At 37.5% G+C, this 27,336-nt stretch overlaps 1 protein-coding gene across 3 annotated transcripts in view; it reads left to right on the forward strand.

The window, feature by feature from the left end:
• Positions 1-2,076: 2,076 nt before the first annotated feature.
• Positions 2,077-27,336, forward strand: part of LOC121390578 (genetic suppressor element 1-like) — a 70,320-nt gene continuing 45,060 nt past the window's right edge. For all 3 annotated transcript variants that reach the window (XM_041522427.1, XM_041522429.1, XM_041522428.1), the window contains exon 1: positions 2,077-2,407. In XM_041522427.1, the coding sequence (XP_041378361.1) occupies positions 2,344-2,407 (64 nt within the window). In that variant the 5' untranslated portion in view covers positions 2,077-2,343. The remainder of the gene's footprint in view (positions 2,408-27,336) is intronic.

Raw genomic sequence — 27,336 nt, forward strand, 5'->3', positions numbered from 1 at the left:
ACCAACAAGTTCGCCTATTGTATATAAATAGTCTCGCCCGATACTTTTAGAATTTGTATCCTCCCGAATAACACTATAAAAGGCGAAGTGTAATTGGTCGATATTTAAATTGTTATTTATAGACAAAATGTCACCTGGACATGGGAGTCCACGCAATGCTGATAGATCTACTGGTAGACCTAGTAGAGCTAATTTTAATTAGATTGGACACAGGAGGATGAGAACTTTTACATAGATAATTGTCCAGGGAATTATGTAGCAATCTGTACCAATACAGTATCTGGGTCCTGGCGGAAGAAGAGAAAACGAGCAGAGGCAAGAGGTCTTCAGCGGAGAAAAAAAGAAAAGGAAGCTGAGAAAGAGAGAATGGGAAGTGTGACAATAGCAATGCATATTGACGAAGATGAAGCAGTGGAGGAACCTGTTCCAGAGTCAACAGTAGGTGATTCAACATATGAACCTCCTCTCCTAACTACAGGTATGCTCCAGTTATATATTCCAACACCATCAAGGCGGACCACCAGGGGTTCGAGTAGAAATGCCCAAATGCACGAAGACCAACATCTAACCTTCCCAAGAGTGAATATCAGAACCACCCGCAAAACTATCAACGAGAAATTAATATGTATTGTTCAGTGTCTCTCCGAATTCGAAGTAAGTCAAAATGATATAGCCGGCATTATGGTACGGACAGCCAATATGGTATTTGATAAAAACTGGCGATTGCCATCAGAAACAGAAGCTTTTGACAACAGTGAGGAGAGTAGTGATGATGAAGGAGATATTGTTGACTTGCGGCCTTCGAAGAAAAGACGGTGGAGATTTTGCAGAGACTTGAACAGTATATTCCCTAGCCGTAGGTGTACAGGGATGTATTAGAAGATGCAAGTTACCTTAATTTGAAACTTGTTCACTGCACAGAGAAAATGGGAAGGGGCGAAGGATTTTTTTTTGCCAAAATATTGCCCGACATGGAAACAATCAGTGACAATTCAAGGACTGGGAGTGGAAAAGAATGCTTGTTGGCAGCTGTGCTCGATGAAGTCCTCGATTCTTTGCGTCACCAGCTCTCGAAAATGAAATTCGTTTCAGCAATACTAGGGGTACCGATAGCAGCAGGGATGGAAGATTTGCCCTTACCCAATTCCTCCAAAATGGAACTAGCTCCTGTCACAAATCTAGCTTGATAATCGGCTAAGGTTAGTGGTAGATCGGAATCAGACATGTCAATGTCTAGGAAGAATATCATTTCCACGAACAGTCTTTTAGTTGATTTAACATTCCTGGAGATAACACGTGAAGCGAAAGGGGAACAGTTGAAATGAGCTCGTAAATCGGAACAGACTCTTGCTGTGAGAAAGTTGGAGAATGATTTCTTTTTGACAGTGAGGGTATCAAAAGGACTTGTCCTAAGAAAAGAAAAAAGAGAAGACTTGAAGCAAAGGAAAAATACTAGGCTCTTCTATACTATAGAAACTTGTAAGTTGCACAATGGGCCTTTGATCCCAGACAGTCTCGATTTGTTCGATAATTCGCAGAAAGAACTTTTAGTCGAAGTTGCATATTTGCGGTTAAACCCAATGAAAGTGTGCGAGGTAACATTAATGAACGTTCAGGTTTTAATTAGCGAAATACTAGACTATGAAATGTTAAATATTCTTGTCGCAAAGCTTCCTATCACTATAAAAGTGTGATTTTCAAATTCTTTGACCTGAGAAACATCTTCAGTGATATATTACATACTATATTAATCTCGATAGGTGAGAAAATTACCAAAACGCAATTCTTTTTGGGGGGCCACCATTTTGAATAAATTAAGGTTCTGGGGGTCAACTTTTTATCGGAATTTTAAAATTCCAATTGACATGTAATCAGCATCCAAAATGGCCATTACAAATGCTATACGCACACACTTAACAAAAAAAACACGTTAATTATTTACTCAACCCTAGTGATACAGTGATCTGGTGTAACAGCAGTACTGTTTATTGGCAGTAGCTTGCAGCTGAGCCATAAATGAATGACAGTTCTATTTTAATGTTGATCTTAATAATGTTCATTTTTCTTCTTCTTTTACCAAATATCTAAACTTTCACAATTAAAAAGAAGAAACTGTTATATAGAATCCGTTCGTTTCGTGAAGATGCGTTGACCTGGAAAGCAGTTTTTCAGTTAGTACTCTCTTTTAAAAATACACTGTCACTTCCTGTCTCATTTCCGGTTTCCGTGTTTTGTTTCCCGTTTTATTTTAAGATGTTTTCTAAGTTCTTTGCGAGAAAAATCTGTGTTTTAAGTCCACATTTCAACACATGATTTATTGACACCTGATATTGACAAACAGACATGGCGGAGGCCAGGAGTGATGACGTAACTACTACTATGCCACAAGCAGGAAAAGTCCAGGAAGGTAGTCCTTTCTTTGATCGTTGATCTTTTTTTTTTACTGAACCTGTTGTTGTGTTGTTACCTGACACCTGTCGGAAGTGTAAAGTGATTGTATTGTTGTTGCTTCAACTTCCACCCCCAGTGCTAGGCCTAAATAATGATTTGCCAGATTAATAATGGCCGAAAATATTTGCAGTTACTTACAACAGCTCATAAACAATTTAATCAGCTTTTTTTTCTTTGCTTTTTTTGTTTGTTATCAGGGCACACTGCACAGTTTTCATGAATTATGACAGGGGTTCTAAACAAAGTATGGTGGCCTGATGCAGTTCGACAAATCCGCTAGCCTGACGCCCGTGGCTAGTGGTTTTTAAGTTCGGGCTAGTGAGAAACGCAAAACCACTAGCCCCTGCGGGCTAGTGGTTTCCCCCCTCCTCTCGTCATCGCTTGATCATGGGTTTTTTGTTTTCTTTCTTTCTTTTTCTCTCGGCTGAAATTTTGTTTAATAAATTTGATTTTGACGTTTGTCATTGAATAATATCAACAACGCAATGAGTATATAATAATAATCCACTTGAGCTAGGTCTGCAAACTGCAGTAACATGCTATCTCTACATCGTCACAGTTACAGCATGCATTGTTTACCTTTCCCTTTCAAGTTTCTGGCACAGGAAATAAAGTCTAATGACATGCGTGTTTTGATTGGTTAGACACGTCACGTGGTCGTTAATCTCGCACATGTTTTAGGCTAAGAACTTGGAAATCACCAATCGCGACGACAGGTTAATCTCAATCAAGTAAACCCCAGCCATGCTTTGAATTTCAGTGTTTGTTTTATTTACCTATTGTTTTCTAATTTAACACTTCACTAACATGTGGTTATCGGCAATCAGGAAAACAATTTACTTTAATGGTAACCGCATGTGCAATGACTCGGCTTGGCCTATTACGTGTATTGGTTTGGATAAAACGTCATAGCTGCCGATACAAGATAATACCTTTTTTGTTCATCAATTAACAACGGATTAGATGTCGCCGTTATATTCGGAATAATGCCCTGTATTTGGCATCACCGTTCCTGGCGACACTGTCGTACCCTCATTTAAATTTAATTATTTTGATATTGTTTTTAGATACCAACCAAGAGTTTGCTCAATTAATTTTCCCGGGGGGGGGGGCAAAAACAAAAACGGGACAATGACGATGGATCACACTTGACAAAAGACAAAACGTACGACACAACAAAAAACTTAAAGTTACAACATGATTTAAGTGTTTGTTTTATTTTACTGTTATACTCGTAAATGTGTAATGTTACAAAAATTATATAAAAATCCAGTTATAATTGATCAGGAATTTGGGCTAGTGCTTTATCTTGGTGGGCTAGTGGTTTTCACAAACCCACTAGCCCTGTGGCTAGTGACTTTTCAAAATATTTGTCATACTCTGCCTGATGACCAAGCCTTATCCATGGGCAGTGGATTTCATTTTCAGGTCACCAAATATAGTGAAGTCCGTCTAAACCGGATCACGACAGGGACCTAATATATATTTACTGTAAATCAGAAAATTTTGGCGAGCATAAAATATTCGCTAATTTAGCGAAGCCATAAAAAACGCTAACATTTCATAAACTAAAGTCAGATTAAAACAAAAATCAAACAAGTCTTAAAACATATACATATTTAATAACGATTTGAATGAATCAGCTGTGAACAATTAAATTGGATTTCAGAACCAAGGCAAATAAAAGTCATATATCCTATGTACACTACCGTTCGTGGTACACTACCGTTCGTGGCACAATAATTAAAACTATTATCACTTCCGGTGCAATGTCGCAGCAAAGCAAAACGAAATGTCAGTATTTTGAATACAGTCTTATAGTTTCAGTGTTTGTAACTTTTAACAATAAAGAAACATAATTGTGGTTAAAAATTAATTAGTTCTGTCATAGAAAACAAATCCATGAAAATGAATTGTTACGGGCTTGGTAACAACGGTATAACGGTCATTAACGCTAAAACATTATTTTCTTTATTTGACAAAGTGAGAACTACCAGTGCAAAGAATACTAGTACGTCTCAGTGGAAAAACAGCTTACGACCCCTCTACGTCACATTTTACTTTTAGAATTTAGAAAATTTGGGACCATGAAACGTGGCCAGTTTTGACAGGATTCTGATTTGTTCAAGGTCAAGTTTTGACAGGTTTCACTGTAATTATTTGGGTGAACCAGGGGTCGAATTTCAATTTGTCAGGGGCACGGCCAGTGTTGCCTTCGGTTTAATAAAAAAAATTGGATACCAAGGCACATTGAAGGGGCACAAAGGCAAACGTTTCCTTCAAAAGAGGGTCGTGAAGGCAACTTACTTTCTATCAAGTTTCTGAGACAAAATTTATTTCACATTATGGTCTTGGACTCTTTGAAATAGATATATGCCATAATAATATATTTTAAAAGGTTAATAATATGTAGCAGATATGCTACATTATTAAAAATATATACAAATTGTTGAAAATTCAAAAATCAACATGAAAGTGTTCAATGTACGCTAACACCTGTAAGTTGAATGGATATGATCATTTTTGGAATTTATTTTGAGTACTTTGGCACTAGAGGGTTCAAATAAATGAAGGAAGGAAATGTTTTATTTAATGAAGCACTCAACACATTGTATTTACGGTTATATGGCGTCAGACATATGGTTAAGGACCACACAGAAATAGAAACGAAACCTGCTGTCGCCACGTCATGAGCTACTTTTTTTTATTAGCAGCAACAGGGCTAAAAATTCGTGCGAATCTCCGAATCTGATTCGCGCCAGGATTCGCGTGAGCATAAAACACCCAAATCTATTTAGATTCGCGTGAAATATTTCCAAAAAATTATTAAATTGAATAATCAGTGAGTAAAACATTACCGAATTAACAACAACAAAAAATAGTCTGGTCATAAAGCTTCAGTTTAAACTGGCTTCAACAGCATAGCATACATTCGATTCCGAAACATAGTGGTTTATCGAGACTAGTCTGGCCTAGAGCCAAGTGGTGATTGGCCCATTTCTATGAACCAAATTGCCAATGAAGAAAACCGAAAGGAACATGTTTTTTAATTTCTTACATAATAACAATAGACAGTAATTAAGTGTTCCTAAATTTAGTAATACATCAAACATTTCTATGTTAATTCGCTGATATTATGTTCCTAACTTTGAATTACCTACTCTTTTTAACCAATACATCTTTTTGTCGGTTGTGAAAAGGTGCTTCGGTAATATCCATACAAACATTGAACCAATGCGCAAAATACATCGGCAAAAGTATCCCATGCGCTGTTTATGAATAAGCAATTTTGGAAAAGTAATGGGCTGCGTTCAGCCAGACCGAGCGGAGAAACGTCAGCCAGACTGGTTTGTGTGGTTCACAGTAAACCAAATGGCCACATTGGAAACCAATCAAATAGTTTGCGAACGTTGGCAAAACGTTTGCTGGCTGAACTTGGGGCTGGTAAGACACCTAAAAAAATACTGATTGTAAAGAAAAACAATGGAACAAACAACTAAAAAAAAACCTGTTAGGTTTTTTTTGTTGTTTTTTTTGCTTCAAAGTTGAATAAACTGTCACTGACAAATTGGTTTCTTTGCAGTAAATAGTAAGGTTTTTTTTTTTATCCATATACAGTTAGTAGCATATGACACATAATTCTATACACTAACACTGTTGATAAAGTTCTTCTCTGAAAATGTTTAGAATCGAAGCCGAATTTGTAGTCCATACCATGGCCTTTGTTACACCAGTTGTGGAGCACTGGCTGGAACGAGAAATAGCCCATTGAGGCCACCGACAGGGATCGATCCTAAATCGACCGTGCACCACTGGGCTTCGTCCCAGTCCTTAAATAAATGAATGCTTCAAATATGCAGGCACAACACTACTTTATCCTTCCTGCACGACACTACTTTATCCTTCCTGCACGACACTACTTTATCCTTCCTGCACGACACTGCTTTATCCTTCCTGCACGACACTGCTTTATCCTTCCTGCACGACACTGCTTTATCCTTCCTGCACGACACTGCTTTATCCTTCCTGCACGACACTGCTTTATCCTTCCTGCACGACACTACTTTATCCTTCCTGCACGACACTACTTTATCCTTCCTGCACGACACTGCTTTATCCTTCCTGCACGACACTGCTTTATCCTTCCTGCACGACACTGCTTTATCCTTCCTGCACGACACTGCTTTATCCTTCCTGCACGACACTGCTTTATCCTTCCTGCACGACACTACTTTATCCTTCCTGCACGACACTTCCTGCACTGCTTTATCCTATCCTTCCTGCACGACACTACTTTATCCTTCCTGCACGACACTACTTTATCCTTCCTGCACGACACTACTTTATCCTTCCTGCACGACACTGCTTTATCCTTCCTGCACGACACTGCTTTATCCTTCCTGCACGACACTGCTTTATCCTTCCTGCACGACACTGCTTTATCCTTCCTGCACGACACTGCTTTATCCTTCCTGCACGACACTGCTTTATCCTTCCTGCACGACACTACTTTATCCTTCCTGCACGACACTACTTTATCCTTCCTGCACGACACTGCTTTATCCTTCCTGCACCCCCGGTGGGAAGACTGTAAATAATGTTATTATTATATGGGCATTTTATGCAGGCATGACACTACTTTATCCTTCCTGCACCCCCGGTGGGAAGACTGTAAATAATGTTATTATTATATGGGCATTTTAGCACATTTTATTTTACATCCAGGTATATAACTGACCTGTCACTTTTTGTGTCAACAAGCAACCCGACTTCGCTAGATGTGATTTTTCATGTTACATTTTGTGTCATTTCTAAATAATAAAATGCTGGGTTTAAAAAAAAAATCTGAAGGTCACACTAGTGACAAACCAGGTGAGGCAGCAAAGCATTTCTTTGCCGTCGACACTGTAAGATTTTAGGGGCATAAAAGCAAGCAAGGAGGGCACCTGCGGCAATTGCCGTCGGTGTCGTGGTGAAATTCGAACCCTGGTGAGCATGATGGCAAGTCACTTAGTAAAAATCCAACACTGATTATGTGAAGTGAATTTTTTTTTTTTATAACTAATTATATCAGTAAGAGTTATTTTTATTTGCTTTCACATATATATAGTGACATTTCAGAATATATGGCCACCAGTAATATGTGACCCATCCCTGATATTAGTCTACATGTACGTATGTGTGTACTATATATTGTTCCAATTATGTTTATATTATAACAATTTTACATTCATGTCTCAATTAAACTGTAAACACAAAATGTTCCCACATGTAGTTACTAGTATTTTGCTGAAATGTTTTTAAAGGATTTGTGCACTGACCCTAAAATAATTTATTTCCGTGATTTCGAAAAACATTAAAAAAAAGATATTCTTTAAGTGTTAACACTGTTATAAAGATCAGAATTTTGTTTTCCCAGTCAAATAAAAAAAAAGTGAAATCCACATCAGGTTATCAATGTCATGATATAGATTATCAATAATTTTTTTTACAAACTTATGTCATCAGGAAATAAACAACAAATGTCATTTCAAATTACATTTATAAATTTTCATTGAGATGAATATTCCTTTATTCTCTGACTTAGGACTTAGGCTATGTGCACTATAACTACTTCAGTTGGTCTGTTGACGCCACCTATGTTACAAAGTAATACTGTGGTTCGCTCCCCTGACTACACCATGATGCATGTACAGGTAGCGATCAATTGATGACATTGATAGTGAGGTCAGTTTGTCAGATTTGAACAAATAAAACAGCAGGATCCATTTATGATGCAACCATTGGAATTGTCTATGTAATCGGTTTGACACCCAATAGCTTTATGTATGTTTCATGCTGGGATGTCGATAAACATTCATTAATTCATGCCTACGCAGTCGGCATTGCTGTGAAGATTGCCATGGTGTGTTTAATTCTCCATGGTATTTTTTTTGTTGTGGACTTTTTCATAGTGTGTTTTTGGCTATGTACATAGACATTTTCTTACTTGCAGGAGTTGACATGTTGACGGATGCAGTGAGGGGACCTTTCAAAAGTACTTTACATAGCACAAAATATGGATTTGTTTTTTAATACACATGCTTCCCCATTTAACGCTAAAGGTCATCTTTGCTCTAAAGTTACATAATGCTTGTACCCCCGACAGCCTGCTTTCCCAGTTGTCATGTAATTTAACCAATATTACTGGTTTTCCTGTTTGTATAAATTTACATTTGAATAGACAGAAAACAGGGCTCAAACTTAACAACGGCACAGACGCCAGTTGCTGCCATTGAGCTATAAATTGTCTTAAGTAGAGAGCATCACCAACAGCATTTTTGTGCCATCTGTAAAGCTCCTCCACAATGGTAACTTGTATACACCTGGTGTACATTATCTGCCAATATTTAATATTTGTACATTTGAAATATGTCTCAGTCTACATACAACAAAATAACCTTTCGGTCATGTATATTTGCTGCAAATGTCACTTAAAAAACAATTGCCATAGGCAGGCTCAAAATTGTCATCAATGGGCCGTTTCACCCACAGCAATTCTTTTAAAAATTGATGTGGGAGACAAATAAAATTTAATTCTTAAGTTCGAGTACTTTAAACTCATTTAAATGTAGCAATGACAGGCTGCGTTGAAAACCATACGTAATACAGTTATACTTGACCCATATATGTATGGGCTCCCATTTTTGTCAGTGGGGGGTGGGGGTGGGTGAGGCAAACTGGTTTTTGCCTGAATTAAACAAAAATGCCCAAATCTGAATAACTTTTATTTATATTTAATCATTACTACCAAACAGCTATAGGGTTACAAATGAATCACTGCACATTTTCCCGTGGATTACAACTAATTTTGCGGGTAGAATGATGGAATTAATATATGTTAAAAGGTCTCAGGTTAATTAGCATATTTTGCCTGAATTTATCTCAGATAGTTTTTGCCAGAATTTGAGAAATTGCTCCAGCACTAGTGAGGCAGTTGCCTTCACCTGCAGCACCCCACACCCCCATGCAACCCCCATCTTGTACGCTTATACACATGACAAACAAACACTTCTTCCATCTCCATTAACGTTTTATAAGGCAAAATATATATTAAAGTGAATGAATACAGGTACATATATATATTTATCCTATAACTTACCCATGATATCCATGTCATAAACCCATGTGATAATTTACTTTATTAACCCGGTTAACTAATAATAGTGGTATGCAAATTTGCAAGGTCTCTAGGTAATGTGTTGCTGTGGATGGGTCATTTGCTTACAAGCCAACAAGACCCGTGTACATGAGCGTAACATTTTCAAAGATTTGTTTAAAATGTGTGACGTCAAACTAATTTGTGCTAATCGTGATGACATCATATTACCGATGGCTGCGACTTTAGTACTGTGAGTTACTAAAAAAATTAATTAAAATGTTATTTTAGAAGTGTTATTGGATAAATAGAATTCGCTACTCGTGTTTTTTAATATGTAAAATATCAACCTCGTCTAGTTAATCGGTATTTGTCTCAGCAGAGCCTCGACAAATACAGATAAACATAGACTCGGTTGGTATTTTCCATATTAAAAAATACTCGTGACGAATCCTCTATATATACAATGTATAGTATGACCTTTTTTTCTTTTTTTTTCAAAGGGACAATTCCTTAGTTTGGTGCAATTTTTAAGATGTTATCGACTAACAGAGACTTTTTGACGATTGTAATTACATATCAAATATATTTTTTCTGCATAAAATATTAGTGACTGTATATTAAATGTGTTTCTGATCGTTGTAATATCTGTACTAGGTTAAAATTCATTTTATTTCCTAAAATATGTTTTTTTCGTACGTACGAAATTACTTGACGACAAAATTCAGTTTGGGCTTCTTACAAATATTAAGACAACCAAAAACACATTGAATATACAGACACTGATATTCTAAAAAAGAAAATATATTTAATATGTAAGTTTAATCGTAGAAATATTTTATTTGTCGGAAACATCTTAAATGCAGCAAACTCAGGAATGTCCCTTTAAGATTCCCACTTGAAGTCAGTGCGATGGGTGTCAAGTCAAGTTTTAGAAATAAAACCCTGTTGAGATAATTAGTGGCAACTATAGCGGCCAAAAATCGCACCCTGCTTCCTACTAAACAATACTGTACATTACAGAACGCAAGTCCTTTTGAGTTAAATTTACTTTCAAGTTTGTTGTGTAATGTGCTTTAAAAATACATACATGTATTGTGCACTAAAGCAGTGCTGTCAAGAAAAGCTGTTGCATAATTGATCTTATACAGCATTTTGATTATTATCACTGGCCTCCGTGGTGTCGTGGTTAAGCCATCAGACATAAGGCTAGTAGGTAATGTGTTTACAGACCGTTATCGGCTACGGCCCACAGCGAGTTTTAACGTCTCAAAGGGTAGGTGTAAGACCACTACACCCTCTTTTGTCTCACTAACAACTAACCCACTGTCCTGGACAGACAGCCCAGATTGCTGAGGTGTGTGCCCAGGACAGCGTGCTTGAACCTTATTTGGATATAAGCATGAAAATAAATTGAAATGAAATGAATAATTACTATCCGATATACTGTTTTTTATAGAGCCATTAATTCAATCCTTGATTTTTTTTTTGTAATGCATGTTTCAATATAAATGAAAAGAAAGAAAGAAACGAATGTTTTATTTAACGGTGCACTCAACACATTTTATTGACAGTTATATGGCGTCAGACATATGGTTAAGGACCACACAGATATTGAGAGAGAAAACCCGCTGTCGCCACTTCATGAGCTACTCTTTTCAATTAGCAGCAAGGGTTCTTTTATATGCACCATCCCACAGACAGGATAATACATACCACAGCCTTTGACATACCAGTTGTGGTGCACTGGCTAAATAATTAAATATAAATGATGATAATAAATTTTCAGTTGATCAATTTTATCAATTGTTACTGATCAAAACTTTATAGAAACTAAATATTCCCTGGAAGAATTAAATAGATGAAATTACATGTATACACATGCACGTTTACATTAATGTAACAAGAATATATTGAAGGATTGCACTGTACCTCAGTGGATACATTCAGCTGATTGGGTTTTTATATGCCCGTCTATAATTAGTCGTATTATGGTATGGCGTTGTCTGTCTGTCCTAACGTTTTCTTGTCTGGACCAATCTTGCATACAGATGCATACAGGACCATCAAACCTCACATGTAGGAATAACTTAGGATGGCGGTGTGTCCTGTACTATTACTAGGTCACTGTGACCTACTTCTCACGGTCTACTGCACATAACAGTAAATCCTTGTCCGGACCATATCTTGCATACAGATGCATACAGGACCATCAAACCTCACATGTAGGAACAACTTAGGATGGTGGTGTGTCCTGTACTATTACTAGGTCACTGTGACCTACTTCTCACGGTCTACTGCACATAACAGTAAATCCTTGTCCGGACCATATCTTGCATACAGATGCATACAGGACCATCAAACCTCACATGTAGGAACAACTTAGGATGGCGGTGTGTCCTGTACTATTACTAGGTCACTGTCACCTACTTCTCACTAACCATATGTCTGCCGCCATATAACCGTAAATAAAATGTGTTGAGTGCGTCGTTAAATAAAACATTTCTTTCCATCCCATTGCAAAGTTTTCACATAATTATAATTGAATCATACCTGTAACATCAAACTCCTGACTGGCATATCATGTATCTCACTGGTACTCTTGTTTTCTCATTCCAACCTGTGTACCACAACTGGTCAATGAATGAATGTTTAATGACACCCCAGCACATAACTGGTCAGCGGCCGTGATACACATGTATGTGTTACTTGTCTGTGGGAAAGTGCATATACATATAAAAGATCCCTTGCTGCTAAAAGAAAAAATATAGCGGGTTTCCTCTGATGACTACAAGTCAGAATTACCAAATGTTTGGCGGATGATTAACTAATCAATGTGCTCTAGTGGTGTTGTTAAACAAAACAAACGTTAACTTTTCCAATACATCATCTATATATGTGCATATACAGTGTTCGAAATAAGGGCTTATCACTTTCTATCACTGATATATATATATATACACATATACATGTGTATATCAGTGTTTCTGCCAGAAAGACATTTTTGGGTATGGCACTATGGAATTGAATGCAGCCAGTCAACAGAGGGTATGTGAGGCTTCCCCCAGAAAGAAAATGGGTTAAATTTAGGGTTAGGGTTAAGAAAATCATACAGTAATGATAAGAGTAATTAATTTTGTCAAAAATTTAACTTAAAACATTTAAATCTGCAAAATGTTTTTGGTATGGCACCATACCCGTTTTACCCTCTGGCAAACTGGCAACTGGCAACTCATTTTACGTGCCCCTATCCACGAAGGTTCAGGCACGCCCACCACGGATTTAGCCTCTGACTTTGCCAGTGACTAACTCCGGAGCAGGAGGGGGGGGGGGGGGGGAGGTAAGTTTGAGGTGGGCGGAATTTGGAATAAAGCCATTTAGTACGGTCAACGCGAGCGTGGACCAAATAGCAGACACTTCGTAAACTTGAAGTACACCGAGTGGGAGCCGTGCTCTGATTGGCTGAATTTCGATTCCTCGGTGAAGCCTGTATTTTACCTAAGTCTACAAAGAGTAACTGCATCCAAAACATGTCCGGACTCTAAAATTTAACCCAAAATAGTTAAGACTGCTCAGCCAAAAGGTTTTTAAGGTGATTTTGAGCAATTGAACGGGCGCCAAAATAAAATGCGTTAGACTACTTATAAAAAAATAAACATAAGAATTTTGAACTGCTTCCAAAACATTTAAAGTCTAACTAGCCCAAAAAAAGAGGTTGTTACCTGTCCTAGGAAAGGTTGTTAGCGGGGATGTCGTCACGGAGAGGCGATGAATAGGGACGAGTCCAGATGGGTGAGGGCGTACCGGTTTGCGGACTTGGCGATGCTCTCGGTGATTGGACGGTAATCTTCCCCGGCAACGGTCTTGATGACGCGGTGGATGGTCGGGTTGTCCATTTCATCGAGAAGCATCCCTTGGTTGAAAAGTCCCTTCCGGCGAACGGTAAGGCAGATCCCTAGCCCATCGTTTATCGTGATCCTACTCACCGAGAACTCTCCTTCGGTTCGTGGCAGTGGTTGATACGACTCCGGAGTCGGTCCACAAAGGAGCTGACGGACATCCCCAATGTTAGTCTTCACCAGCTTCGAGTAGCGTGTTGGTAGCTTGCCGGCCTGCAGTGACCAAGGTTGTTCGGCGGGCTGGTCGTTCGCTGGAGATGAAGTAGGTGGGGGCGGTTGTGTCGGCGCACTTGGCTTGGCTGGTTGGTCGCCTGGTGACACCATCGCCTTTCGTTTTCCAACGACCACAAGACGGGCCTGGGATTCTACAGCTCCACTCTTCCTGGGTGGGGGTGGCATCGCTGGAATCCCGGGGGTTGAAGTAGTCGGAGTTGTGGGTGGCGATTCCATCTGGGCCTGGTTAAAGACCGTGTCCGCCACTGGCGAGTCGTCAACTGGATCCTGCAAAGCTGGAACAGCTGGCCTCACTGGTGTTGACTTGGGCTTGGGGGGTTCAACGGGAAAAGTCGCCGCCGGTAGTTGAGCTACCGGTTTTGACCTCCCCCGGTCCGCCCCTGGCGCGTCCGTCTTCCTCCTCCTTCTCCTCCTAGTTGGTTTCTTTACCGGGTCACCGTACACCAAAGTCACGGTTGCCCGTGACCCGGTGTACGCGACGCGGTACTCCAATATCACTCCATACGTTGTTATGAGTCCCCCCAGGTGGGGGGGTAACTCCAGAGAGCATGAACATACGTCCTGCTTCATCGTAACAAGAATTGGAAAATGACCCTCTGGCTGAAACCGTATATACATGTATATATGTATATAATATTTAAAAAAAATAAAAAGTTCTAAGTTTGCATGTCTTTAGGGTATTGTTTTTAAAGCAATTGACTTTTTCAATGTTTTTCTTAGCAGTGGAGCCACATGGCTCAGTCTGAAGGTGATCATGGTCAAATTAAAACAATGTGCGTTATACCTGCGTTACTCTGGTTAATTGTTGAGCTGGGTTCCCCCGGTAATCTGTTTCTTATCAGTTTGTAATTTAACACAGCTGCTTCCTTTCTGCCGGCAGGGAGGTGGGCCATTAATTGGCGTTTCATCAAAGTAAATCTATTACCTGTGCCAAATTTAATTAATAGGTCAAATACATGCTCAAGTATAAAATATACCTTGTGTCAGAACTTGTGGGTGTGCATTGTGCACGTGGTGCGTTTATATGTGTACATGTATACATACATGTACGTATGGCAGCTGTGTGCCTGTGTGTGTATGTTAGGGTATAGAGATCTTCAGGACTTGTTCCTTAGAATACGTGCTATCCGTGTGTCATGCATATATATAGTTAACAATCCACTGTGATTAAGCATGTTACATGTAGTTGACAGTGCAAAGTTATTGTGTTTCTTCCATGTTAACTAATTTTAAGGATCTACATGTACATCTATGGTACACATACCTTGTTGTTTTGACCATGAAAATATATTGGTGTTCGTAAAGAGAATTTGGTACTTTCGTGGATTTATTTTAGCGGAGTCATGTGACATTTCTATGTGCATCTATCTCCAAGTATCTGTATCTTGCGTTGTGGAAATATTCAATATTTTTATGTTCATTTGTCTGATCTGTGACCTTTTAGTGAAACATCCAGCAGCCAATGTTTTTTGTTTGTGTTGGGATGTGATGAAAAATACATCATTTGTTGCCTAGCCTGTGATGTCAACATGACAGTACATGATGTATGTAACATAAAAATCAACCTCCACTGAAGAGATTTGAACCGGAGACCCTCTATGTGTGTTTCCATTGCTCTATACTACTCGCAGTACTGCATGTATTGGGGCCATTGAACAGATCTGAAACCTGGGACCCAATATACATGTACCTTCTGAGCCAGTGAATTTTTAAGACATTTTATTTATAAATGTTCAATGCTCTATCATGTGAATCCTTGAAGAGATTTGAACTAGGAACCCTTTACGTTTGTGTTCAGTGATCTAGACACCAACTGAGCCAGTGGGAGCTCTTATATACCACTACCAGCACCAAATATAACAGATGATAAATCAATCTCCACTGATGGGATTTGAACCAATAACTCTCTGTGTAACTTTAATAATTCATTTCTGCACTGTACAAACAGCTAACAGGGGAATTACCACTAGCTACTGCCAGTAAAAGGTCTTTATACCAGCACCAAATGTAATATGAAAAATCAATGTCCACTGATGGGATTTGAACTAGGAACTCTCTGTGTAAGAATTCAGTGCTCTACTAATTGAGCTAACAGGAACATTCCCACTAGCTATTGCCAGTAAAAGACCTAAAATTTCTACCAGATCCAAATGTGACATAATAAATATATCTCTCCACTGATGGGATTTGAACCAGGAACTCTCTGTGTAAGACTTTTGCACTCTACCAACTAAGCTATCAGAAAAATGTCCAGTCGTTGCTGCCAGTAGAAGGCCTTAAATTTATACCAGCACCAAATGCCCTCTAACTACTACCAGTAGTTCTGCCTCTAAGCACTTGTATACCAGCTCTACTAAACCCTAACATCTAGATGTGTGTTTTTGATGATCTGGCTGACTCTGGTGAGTTTTGACCATGGCCCAGAAAGGTGACATGGTGTCGCATTATGCCAAGATGCGGCGTCGAATACCGCTGCGATACCATTACGGTGTGTGTGGCCGTTCAACAAGACTTTCCATGCACGATCTGCCGACGTCGATACGCCGATATGAGTTTCAGGCTGATCTACTCAGCATCAACAACAACAGCATGTCAAGTATTTAATCTTTTTCCTTTGATTTTTTCTTCAATCTGGCAATATGATGGTTTATAGTTGTGGTGCATGTGGATGTCTGGAAATGCAATATTGAACAGTAATAATAATTAACAAAAAACGAAAAGTGTTTTAAGCAATAGGGAGTTTTGTTCCTTGAAACCCCTCTTCACGTGCAGATCAATCATCTGCATTGTAGTTTATCTCTTTAGTCAATCAGGCCTGGTTCTTGTAAAACCTTTAAGAGTCTGGACTCCAGACTCTAATTGTCTAAGACAGTAATATCATGGCAACGCCATACAAATTGTATGCGTGTGACATCATTAAAGATGGAGTCTGGACTCTAAATGTAATTATTGCTTATAATTAGAAAGAAAGAAATGTTTTATTTAACGACGCACTCAACAAATTTTATTTACGGTTATATAGCGTCAGACATATGGTTAAGGACCACACAGATTTTGAGAGGAAACCCGCTGTCGCCACTACATCAGCTACTCTTTCCGATAGCAGCAAGGGATCTTTTACAGGCAGGATAGCACAAACCATGGCCTTTGTTGAACCAGTTATGGATCACTGGTCAGTGCAAGTGGTTTACACCTACCCACTGAGCCTTGCGGAGCACACACTCAGGGTTTGGAGTCGGTATCTGGATTAAAAATCCCATGCCTCGACTGGGATCTGAACCCAGTACCTACCAGCCTGTAGACCGATGGCCTAACCACGACACCACCGAGGCCGGTGCTTATAATTAGGTTTGTACCGACCATTCAAATTGTGATTACACAATGCATCGGTTATAAGTATTTGAACATAAGAAGGATTTGAATTATAAGTAACATGCATATGAAAGAACCTTTTGTTAGTATTGTGTTGCAATTTGGTACACAAGGTTCAGAGATCGATCACTACGCAGTTCTGTTTATAACTACTTGTACAAGTATTTGAATCTTCAATAATGGAAATATACAAACAAAAAAATTAAAGTTCATTTTTCAAACTGATAAAATTTTAAAAACAAAATGTTCTCTATATACCAGTATGTTCACATGGTCAGACTCTTCAAATTGCTAAAATGGAACTTTTCATAAAAAAATAAATTAAATTTCCGTTATATTCATTTAAGAATTGACTGCAAGTGTGCACATTGTTTTTTCGGTTCATACTTGCATGAACCAAAAAATAATTGCGGTCAAATCTTATAATTAAATTGATATGCATACTTTAATTGAAAGGACATTTACGGCATTTGGCCTAGTATGCATATTCAACGATATATAATGCACGTTATTGCTTAATATCAACACATATAATCGTATACATGTGGTTAATTAATAAAACGGTTAAATGTGACGGCTATTATATATATCGGGCGCAGCCATTTTGTACCTATTCAGTGAGTATGCCCTCTGGCGAGCTCGTGGTTACGTAATACTTAACACGTAACGTCAAGAATGAGCCTTAGAACTAGAGAAACACAATCTACCTGGTTTTTGCGGGATGATAAATAGTCATACATTGCAGTGTTCTGTAATAATACACATCCCACTAAGCCAGCAATAAGTATATCCAGCACTAATATATTATTTTTCAATACAAAATAAAATGCCATTGTCAAAGTGGCTACACAACAAGTCGAAACAATTAACAATGTTTAGCCCATGCATTAACCTACGTACTGAAATGATACACGGAATGTTTTCTTAGTTAATTGGTCTATGCTGTTAGTTGCTTCTACCTGTGATTCCTGATTGGCAGGTGTGTATTTGATTGGTAACCAGACAAGCCAATTAATTGATGCTGTCTAGACACAAAAATACATACCGGTATTGTGGAATATTACCTGTCGCCCCTAAAATTGTAATGGACATGGTTTATTACTGTAAATAGTTCTGTAAAACTATTGATTAAGTAGACTTTCCATCTAAAACCACAGAACTGACCAATTACGTAGTCCCAAAAAAAAGGAAATTATCACTTGGGTATTGTGAGTCGTCGTTTTTGCTACAACGTAGCATATCAACAGGCCTAATAGTGTACCTTTTTCCTTTGGATTATTAAATTTGGATTGTTAATGCAACTTGAAATATATTTAGTGAAATAGTTTATTATATTATTACGTCATTTATGCTGTTTTACAAGTCAGGTTGATCAAAGAGAAGGGCCTTGTCGAAAATTACTGCTTTTGTTTACACTGTACATACAGGAGATGGTCAGGACCTGACGTCACTTCGCCCCAAGCTATCCCACCGGACATCACAAAAACGAAACAAAATGGCTGCTCCCAGTTAGCAGGAATAATCATGTTTTTTTATTAACTCTAAAATTACGCGTTTTTCATTTGCTAAAGTGTCAGTATGTGTTGGTGGTCCGGGTATGCATCTTTCCAACACATAAGGCTCTTGTTTGAGTTGACCCTACCTTTAAGGGAAAGGCTTTTTTCATTTGCTAAAGTGTCAGTATGTGTTGGTGGTCCTGATATGCATCTTTCCAACACATAAGGCTCTTGTTTGAGTTGACCCGACCTGTAACAACATATAACTGAATTCATTTTGTTTAGCTTTAAATACGCCTGTAGTATTGTTTGTGTAAACTTCATTGATACTTATGTCGTGTAAGAATGCAAACGTTCATTCACTATTATTTGAATCGGGTGATTTTTGTAAATGACATCATTTGGTACATGTAAATGACGTAAAATTTTGATAAGCGACACCATTTCATCTAGCTGCTGTGCATTTTTACGGATCATTTCGTTATATTGGAAGGAATTGTCCTATTCATGTTTAGTTTATATTTTATGAAAGTGAATGAAGGGAACGTGTCTAACATTTATGCTGTCGGTGGAACCATTTAATTTCCGCCAACAGCTGTAGAACATCGCTTACAAGTAAGTTACAGGTGTGAAGTTTCCTACATGATTTCTTTGGCCATCGTCCGAGTCTCATGTCATGATTAGCGAAGTAGTTGGGGAGGGGTGGGGGGGGGGGGGTTGGTTTTTTAAATCAGTGCTTATAGATCTACATGTCAACTCTGCTATAGCATTTTCCATCAATTTATGGTATACATTTAAAAAAATTATTATTGCTTTTGTAGCGTTCACGTGTATTTTCATCAAAATATCTAAATATGGTTGCCTGAATAATCCGGCTTGTTGCACAAAAGTAGTGCGAGTCAAGGGGGGGGGGGGGGGGCAGTACGCGTGGCTTACATTTTTCAGTTCATCGAGATATGAACGAAAAAAAGTAAGCACCTCTGGACCAATCAGGTTGCCGTAAAGTGTATAGTCGCAAAGAAAATTTAATTATTACATTATAACGTCGCCCCATTGGTCAAGATGTAGAAACGGGAGTTTGTTCAATTCTCGATGAACGTAAAAATTACGTCGTTGGGGAATGTCATATTTGATGACGTCATTTTATATGGGCAAGTTGTTTTGTTGAAAGAAAAAATAAAGAAATGTTTTATTTAACGACGCACTCAACACATTTTATTTACGGTTATATGGCATCAGACATTGAGAGAGGAAACCTGCTGTCGCCACTTCGTGGGCTACTCTTTTCGATTAGCTGCAAAGGATCTTTTATATGCACCATTCCACAGACAGGGTAACTAGTACATACCACGTTGTTTATGGACCAAGAATAATTCAAAATAAAATATGAACTTTTAGTGTTATTAGCAAGTATGATTCAAATTTAATTAAGTATTGTCTGTTATTTCTTTTACATTCATCTGGGTATGAACCAAAAAAATCATCTGCAAACTTATATGTGCCGATTCACATGGTTTGCAGATTATTATTATTATTTTTTTTTTAGCCTACCAGTGGCTTATTGACAGCACTCGAAGTTGATTGGGTGGGGTGGGGGGATAGATAACAAATGCCACTTAAAATGCATAATATTAAATAATTTGAATAATCTGTCTCACAAGCAGCTTTTATTCTCCATGGGCTTTTTTTAAACAGTATTTTAGATATATTGATTATTACTTAATTTCATAAGTGATAATGTGAATCTTAAAGGGACATTCCCGAGTTTCTGGTCGTCTTAATATTTGTAAGAAGCTCAAACTGGATTTTGTCTTCAAATAATTTCATACGTATGAAAAAATCTTTTTGAGGAAATAAAAGGTTATTTAACCTAGTACAAATATTAGAATGCTCAGAAACATGTTTAATATACAGCCAGTAATATTTTATGCAGAAAAATATATTTGATATGTAATTACAGTCATCAAAAAGTCTGTTAGTCGATAACATCTTAAATATTGCAGCAAACTCAGGAATGTCCCTTTAAGTTTTTATATGTGCTTTTCTCAAGTTCTCTACATGGCTATTAAAAAATTACACCATACATTTAATTAGGAGTGTAACTTCGAGACTAATTACTAGTACTGCATCTCATTTTCTAGCATTTGTTTCCATCTTAAATTTTGACAAGCAAAGATTGTTTCCCACGTACTCCACAAAATTAATTTCAAGCCTTGAAAGTTAAATGACTCAATGGCCAATTTCAGTTGCCTACAAACTGAACTTTAAAGGGACATTCTTGAGTTTTCTGCAATTTTTAAGATGTTATCAATTAACAGAAACTTTTTAACAACTGTAAAATTTTACATATCAGATATATTTTTCACGTATGTGTGTTAACAATTTCAAGACATACGACTGGCTGCTCCTACATGTAGGTGATGACCAGGTCACCAATGCCATACATGTGTACATCCCATAAAAAAAACAGCACAGTGAAAATCAATTAAACTGTACGTGACGTATAGTTAACCTGGCAGTCATGTGTCTATGATGCGTACGGCAGCTACAAGTATAAAGGCTGTATTGTAAATATATTTTAGTCGATAAAGATGTTAAAATTTGCCTAAAAACTGGTTTTTGAGGATATATGGTAAGAAATGGAATAATACATTTGTGCCCATTAGATACCATTTATCTCACAACTCGTTGTTTAAAAATGTATCACACTCGCTTTCGCTCGTCAGATACATTTTAAAACAACTCATGAGATAGATTGTATCTAACAGCCACTCATGTATTATTCTCTACTAATGGCATGAAACTAATTAAAGCAACTGGTACATGTAATTGGCATCAAAGTATTAATTTAAAGTAACTACAATGTACATGACATTGTACATGTAGACGACATTGTAAGTTAATTTGTAGCCATTAAAATATACAGTGGATTAATCAGCTTGTCTTTAATAATTGTATATGGGTGGTATTAACAGTAAATTATATTAAAAGATCAAAATACAAAGCATTATGTTAATAACTATTTCCAGGATTCCCTATGAACCGATTATTTCAAATTTTGTTTGGCAATTGGAAGAAAAAGTAAACTGGTATGTAAAAAAATATTGTAGACAAAGATCAGTATTGAGCTATCAAGAAACATTAGAATTATCAGAAATGTCTTAAACACAAAGATATTTATTTTTGAAACTAAATTAATCAATATAAAGGTTACATAAATTGCCATTTGAACACATCATACTTGCTGCAAACTCAGAAATAGTTTCTTTAAAAGGACATACCCTAGTTTTTAAACACTAAGGCATATTTTAGACTATTAGAGCCATTTTTGATAACTGAAATCATACTTTACTTAGATTTTATGGTTTAGATTATCCATTTCCGTACATTCGAAGTGTTTTTGGTCATCCTCCTGCATTTAATATCACAAAATACATTTCTCATATTTTTAAAAACGTACGTGCATCTGAGAAGTAACAGTTATTGAGTCTGGTTTTTAGTCTATTTTAGAGGGTATTTCACCATTTGAAAGTCACAGACATACATTTGTATGTTTCACTCAGTTGTAACTTTTTCCAAATGTGTTACAGGTTTGTAGATTAACTAAAGTTAGTGTGCATAATTTTCATGGGCTGAAACTAGGGTCTGTCCCTTTAACTAAACTTAGTGTTAATTTTCATGGGCTGAAACTAGGGTATGTCTCTTTAACTAAACTTAGTGTTAATTTTCATGGGCTGAAACTAGGGTCTGTCCCTTTAAGCACTCTGTACAACAATGTACCAAGTCTTTTTGCTGCATTAATAGGAAACATGTAGCGGGTTTGCCTCTGATGACCACGTGTCAGAATTACCAAATGTTTGACATCCAATAGCCGATGATCAATTAATCAATGTGCTCCAGTGGTGTCAGTAAACGAAACAACCTTCTTCTGTGTGTGGGAAAGTGCGTATAAAACATCTCTTGCTGCATTAGGAAAAAATATAGCAGATTTCCTCTGATGACTAAGAGTCAGAATTACCAAATGTTTGACACCCAACAGCCGATGATAAATTAATCAGTGTGCTCCAGTGGTGTCGTTACACACATAAAACAGACTTTTAGTATGACTGGTTAGTACATGTTTATACAAGGCCGTATTACACATATATATACACAATATTGTGTGGTTGTACACTGGCTTGATATGTTGTTAATGAGAAAGCGGAAGTTACAGTGTGAACATACATATACATGTGTACCTAGATGTGATTACTTTTAATAATTACTACCACCGAGTCACTCCTTACAATGAGAGTACAAACTTCCTGCTACTGGCTGCAAACAACATGTTGACTATTTAATTACCACATATACAATATCTGCTTGTATATATCTCTAGTAAAATAACCTACATGTAAATGTATTATGCATGTTTTTAAAATTTTTATTTATTTAAACTTTCATGCTTATATCTAATTACGGTTCAAGCACACTTTCCTGGGTACACACCTCAGCTATCTGGGCTGTCTGTTCAGGATAGTGGGCTAGTTGTTAGTTGGTTAGTGGTTAGTGAGAGAGAAGAGGGTGTAGTGGTCTTACACCTACCCACTGAGTCATTATAAATATCTCTGGGTGAGAGCCCTTACCGGGCTGCGAACCCTGTACCTACCAGCCTTATGTCCGATGGCTTAACCACGACGCCACCAAGGCCGGTGGTATGCATACATGTGTATATATGCAGGGATTTATCCAGGCATTCTGTGAGTTAAAAAAGCAGGCCCCTTCCCAATTTCTATGTTAAAAATTCCCAATATATATATACATGTATATATATATATATATATATATATATATATATATATATATATATATATATATATATATATACATACATACATACATACATACATACATACATACATACATACATACATACATACATATATACATACATACATACATACATACATACATGTTCGATGCAGAATGCCGTTCAAGTCACAAATAATTCAAAATTGGGTGACTGATTACTTTAATATGAATATAAAACGAAATGACTCGACGGTGATGTCATACTCTATTCTGTAATACTATAATGTAGCTTTATATCTTGATAGTCTTCTTGCATTAACTTTCAAGATTGAAATAGTCTGACATATTACCCAAACTCTGAAAGATGAAAGGACAATTACCCCAAACGAAAATTTTAAGTCAGATTATACCAAAATTAAAATTAAAATATACTCCTGATATTTACCGAATCACGCTTGCACGCTTTCCATTCAGTTATGTATTTTGTTGTTGAACATCGAAATGCCCCGGCAAGGGAGAATTAAAACAAAACAACAACAAAAAAACAAACAAACAAAACTAGAGATTAGCTCTGCAGCAGCCAAATGTGCGAAGCTGTCCAACGTCTTTAGGTATTAATGCTTCAACTAAACTTAGGTTTGCCATTTGATACAGTTATTAGCTGTGGACTTGCAGACGGTGATTGATCCCAGACCGACCGCGCATCGAGCGAGCGCTGTACCACTGGGCTACGTCCCGCCCCGTGAGTAGAGGTGTCACATGGTACAACTCCGCATTGATGTTATGCAAAAAGTATGCTGTATATAATTAATGTTAGCAGCATAATTTAACAAAATATATATTTTAATAATTTAGTTCAGCCTTGAATATGTTTATAATATGGCTTGTGTAAACTTCATTGATAGATGTGTGGCGTGGGGAATGCAAAGTTTCATTAATAAATAGATAAATGAAATAGCCACAACATGACGTCATTTTTGTTCATTGATGTGCGATGTAATAAATTAAATACTATACTCGTTATACGTTAAACATGTTATACGTTAAACATTGTTGCCATAACAGAGCATTTATGAAGAAAAAAATTAATAATAAAAAACAGTTAAAACAGTGTTGCTAAATACACCCACCCACCCCCCCCCCCCCCCTCTAAGGCCACATAACGTTTGGACCTACATCCACCCACCCCCTTGAGCGTTACGTAATATTTGAATGGTCCCAGTGTGCATTTTGATGGTGTGTGTCACAATAGTATTGACTCGGGTGGAGGATGTATTGCACAAATAGTACATGTAATAATCTGAAAAAGAAAATGAAGGGGAAAACATAAGAAAAATGTTTTTTTACTGATTGTTTCTAGACGCACATGGGGATCATTATTAAGAGACGACTACAGCAGTTACTCTAATCCTACAGTTATGCTCATCTTTGCAATTACCCGCATCCCTTTTGTCAGATACCCACATCCCATCTGAAGCTGACTAGAGAGTTACCTACATCATCACTTCGAAGTTATATGTACCTTCATCATGCCTAACTTTCATTATCAGCGGAATTACACAACTTATTATTAGTGCATCGATTCAAAATATATTTATACTAAAGCAGCTGCCAATACGCTCTATTAAACTGTGAATTAATACTCATGTGCGTCCTCTGCCATATTGGATGCGAGTATCTAGTTACCCGCATGCAGTTATCCTCTGTGAAGTATGCTTTACTCGCAGGACTCGAACCTTTAAATTTGTCTCCAACGGCAATTCTTTTTTTAAATTGCCATGGGTGAAATAACCCAACGACGCCAATTTGACTCTGCCTACAACAATTGTTTTAAAAAGTGACTTTTGCAGCAAGTAAACATGACTGAAAAGTTTGGACTTTCGTTGTTTAGTCTGACTGGCAGCTAGTGTCTCAGCTATACTATTATGGATTGAGGTATTGGTTACAATCTTTATATCCCCTCTCTTAATTGCGACCTCTGTTGGTGACCTTTCGACCTCTGTTGGTGACCTTTCGACCTCTGTTGGTGACTTTTCCTGGCTTTTGGTAGTGGAACAATATCAGCAGGTGATACATAAATGTAACATAAATTAACCCTGGCTTTTAAAGCTGGTGGTTCTGTGGAACTTGTAAATGATGGGAGAGTTGGGACAACATGCAGGGAGGATTGTGCTATTGCCCAACACTCGCACCCTGGACTGTCCCAACTCTTCCCCATTCCACCGGCCTCGGTGGCGTCGTGGTAGGCCATCAGTCTACAGGCTGGTAGGTATACTGGGTTAGGATCCCAGTCGAGGCATGGGATTTTTAATCCAAATACTGACTCCAAACCCTGAGTGAGTGCTCCGCAAGGCTCATTGGGTAGGTGTAAACCACTTGCACCGACCAGTGATCCATAACTGGTTCAACAAAGGCCATGGTTTTTGCTATTCTGTCTGTGGGAAGCGCAAATAAAAGATCCCTTGCTGCTAATCGGAAAGAGTAGCCCATGTAGTGGCGACAGTGGGTTTCCTCTCAAAATATGTGTGGTCCTTAACCATATGTCTGACGCCATATAACCGTAAATAAAATGTGTTGAGTGCGTCCTTAAATAAAACATTTCTTTCTTTCTTTCTTCCCCATTCCCGCCATTTTTAATTTCAACCAAATTTTCATCTTGGGCGGTGACCACATGGATTTCTAAAATGCCTTGATTGGAGAGGACTGTCACAGCTATCTCGCAGAATACACCGGGTCACTGTTCTATATACTGTTGAAGAGATATATCATTGCTCACCTTAGAGTAAAAGTTTTCTCTTTTTGTTAAAACGGGGGCAACAGCCTGAAATGTTCACGGTCATTACCTCAATAAAAAGATAATGCTTAGTGCTTCAAATAGATGGCAACACCTATCCCCAACAACTTGCGGTGGAATTAGGGCTGGCCCAACTCTCCCAAGCTTCCCCTAAGCTATATATGCAAATTTATTGGCCCAGATACGGGACATGAATTGCTTTAGCTGTACTCTCAGAAAACTTGTTAAATTCTTAATTATTTCATATTTTTTTATATTAACACTTTACCTGTAATTATCACAACTTAAAATTTTAATCTAAAAACTAACATTAAAAATGTGTGTTTTGGTTGTTGTTTTTTATGTCAGTCAGTTAAATAAATTACCACCTAAGATTACATGACTTGTTGTATAATATGTACATGGACATCTAATATGAACTTAAAGGGACATTCCTGAGTTTGCTGCATTGTAAGATGTTTCCGACTAATCAGATATTTCTACGATTAAACTTACATATTAAATATATTTTCTTGTTTAGAATATCATTGTCTGTATATTCAATGTGTTTCTGGTCGTCTTAATATTTGTAAGAAGCCCAAACTGGATTTTGTCTTCAAATAATTTCGTATGTACGAAAAAAACTTATTTTAGGAATTTTTTTTTAAATTTAACCTAATACAAATATTAGAATGATCAGAAACACGTTTAATATACAGCCACTAATATTTTATGCAGAAAAATATATTTGATATGTGATTACAACCGTTAAAAAGTCTCTGTTACTCGATAACATCTTTAAAATAGCAGCAAACTCAGGAATGTCCCTTTAAGGAGTGGGGCGTAGACCAGTAGTAAACTTCTCGGCTGATGTGCAGTCTGTCTAGAATTGATAAAATCGGTGGGCCCATTAGTCTATGTCTCATTCACACCAGTGTACCAAGACTGGTGTATCAAAGGATGTGGTATGTGCTATCCTGTCTGTGGGATGGTGCATATAAACGATCCGCTGCTACTATTGGAAAAAATGTAGCATGTTTTCTCTTCAAGACTATATATATCAAAAATACTTAATGTTTGACATGTAATAGCTGATGATTAATAAATCAATGAGCTCTAGTGGTGTCAATAAAGAAAACAAACTATCTGATACAGGGCTCACCCTGGATCCAAAATACCTGT

Source organism: Gigantopelta aegis, chromosome 15 (genome assembly GCF_016097555.1).
Source record: "Gigantopelta aegis isolate Gae_Host chromosome 15, Gae_host_genome, whole genome shotgun sequence".
NCBI classification, from domain to species: Eukaryota; Metazoa; Mollusca; class Gastropoda; order Neomphalida; family Peltospiridae; genus Gigantopelta; species Gigantopelta aegis.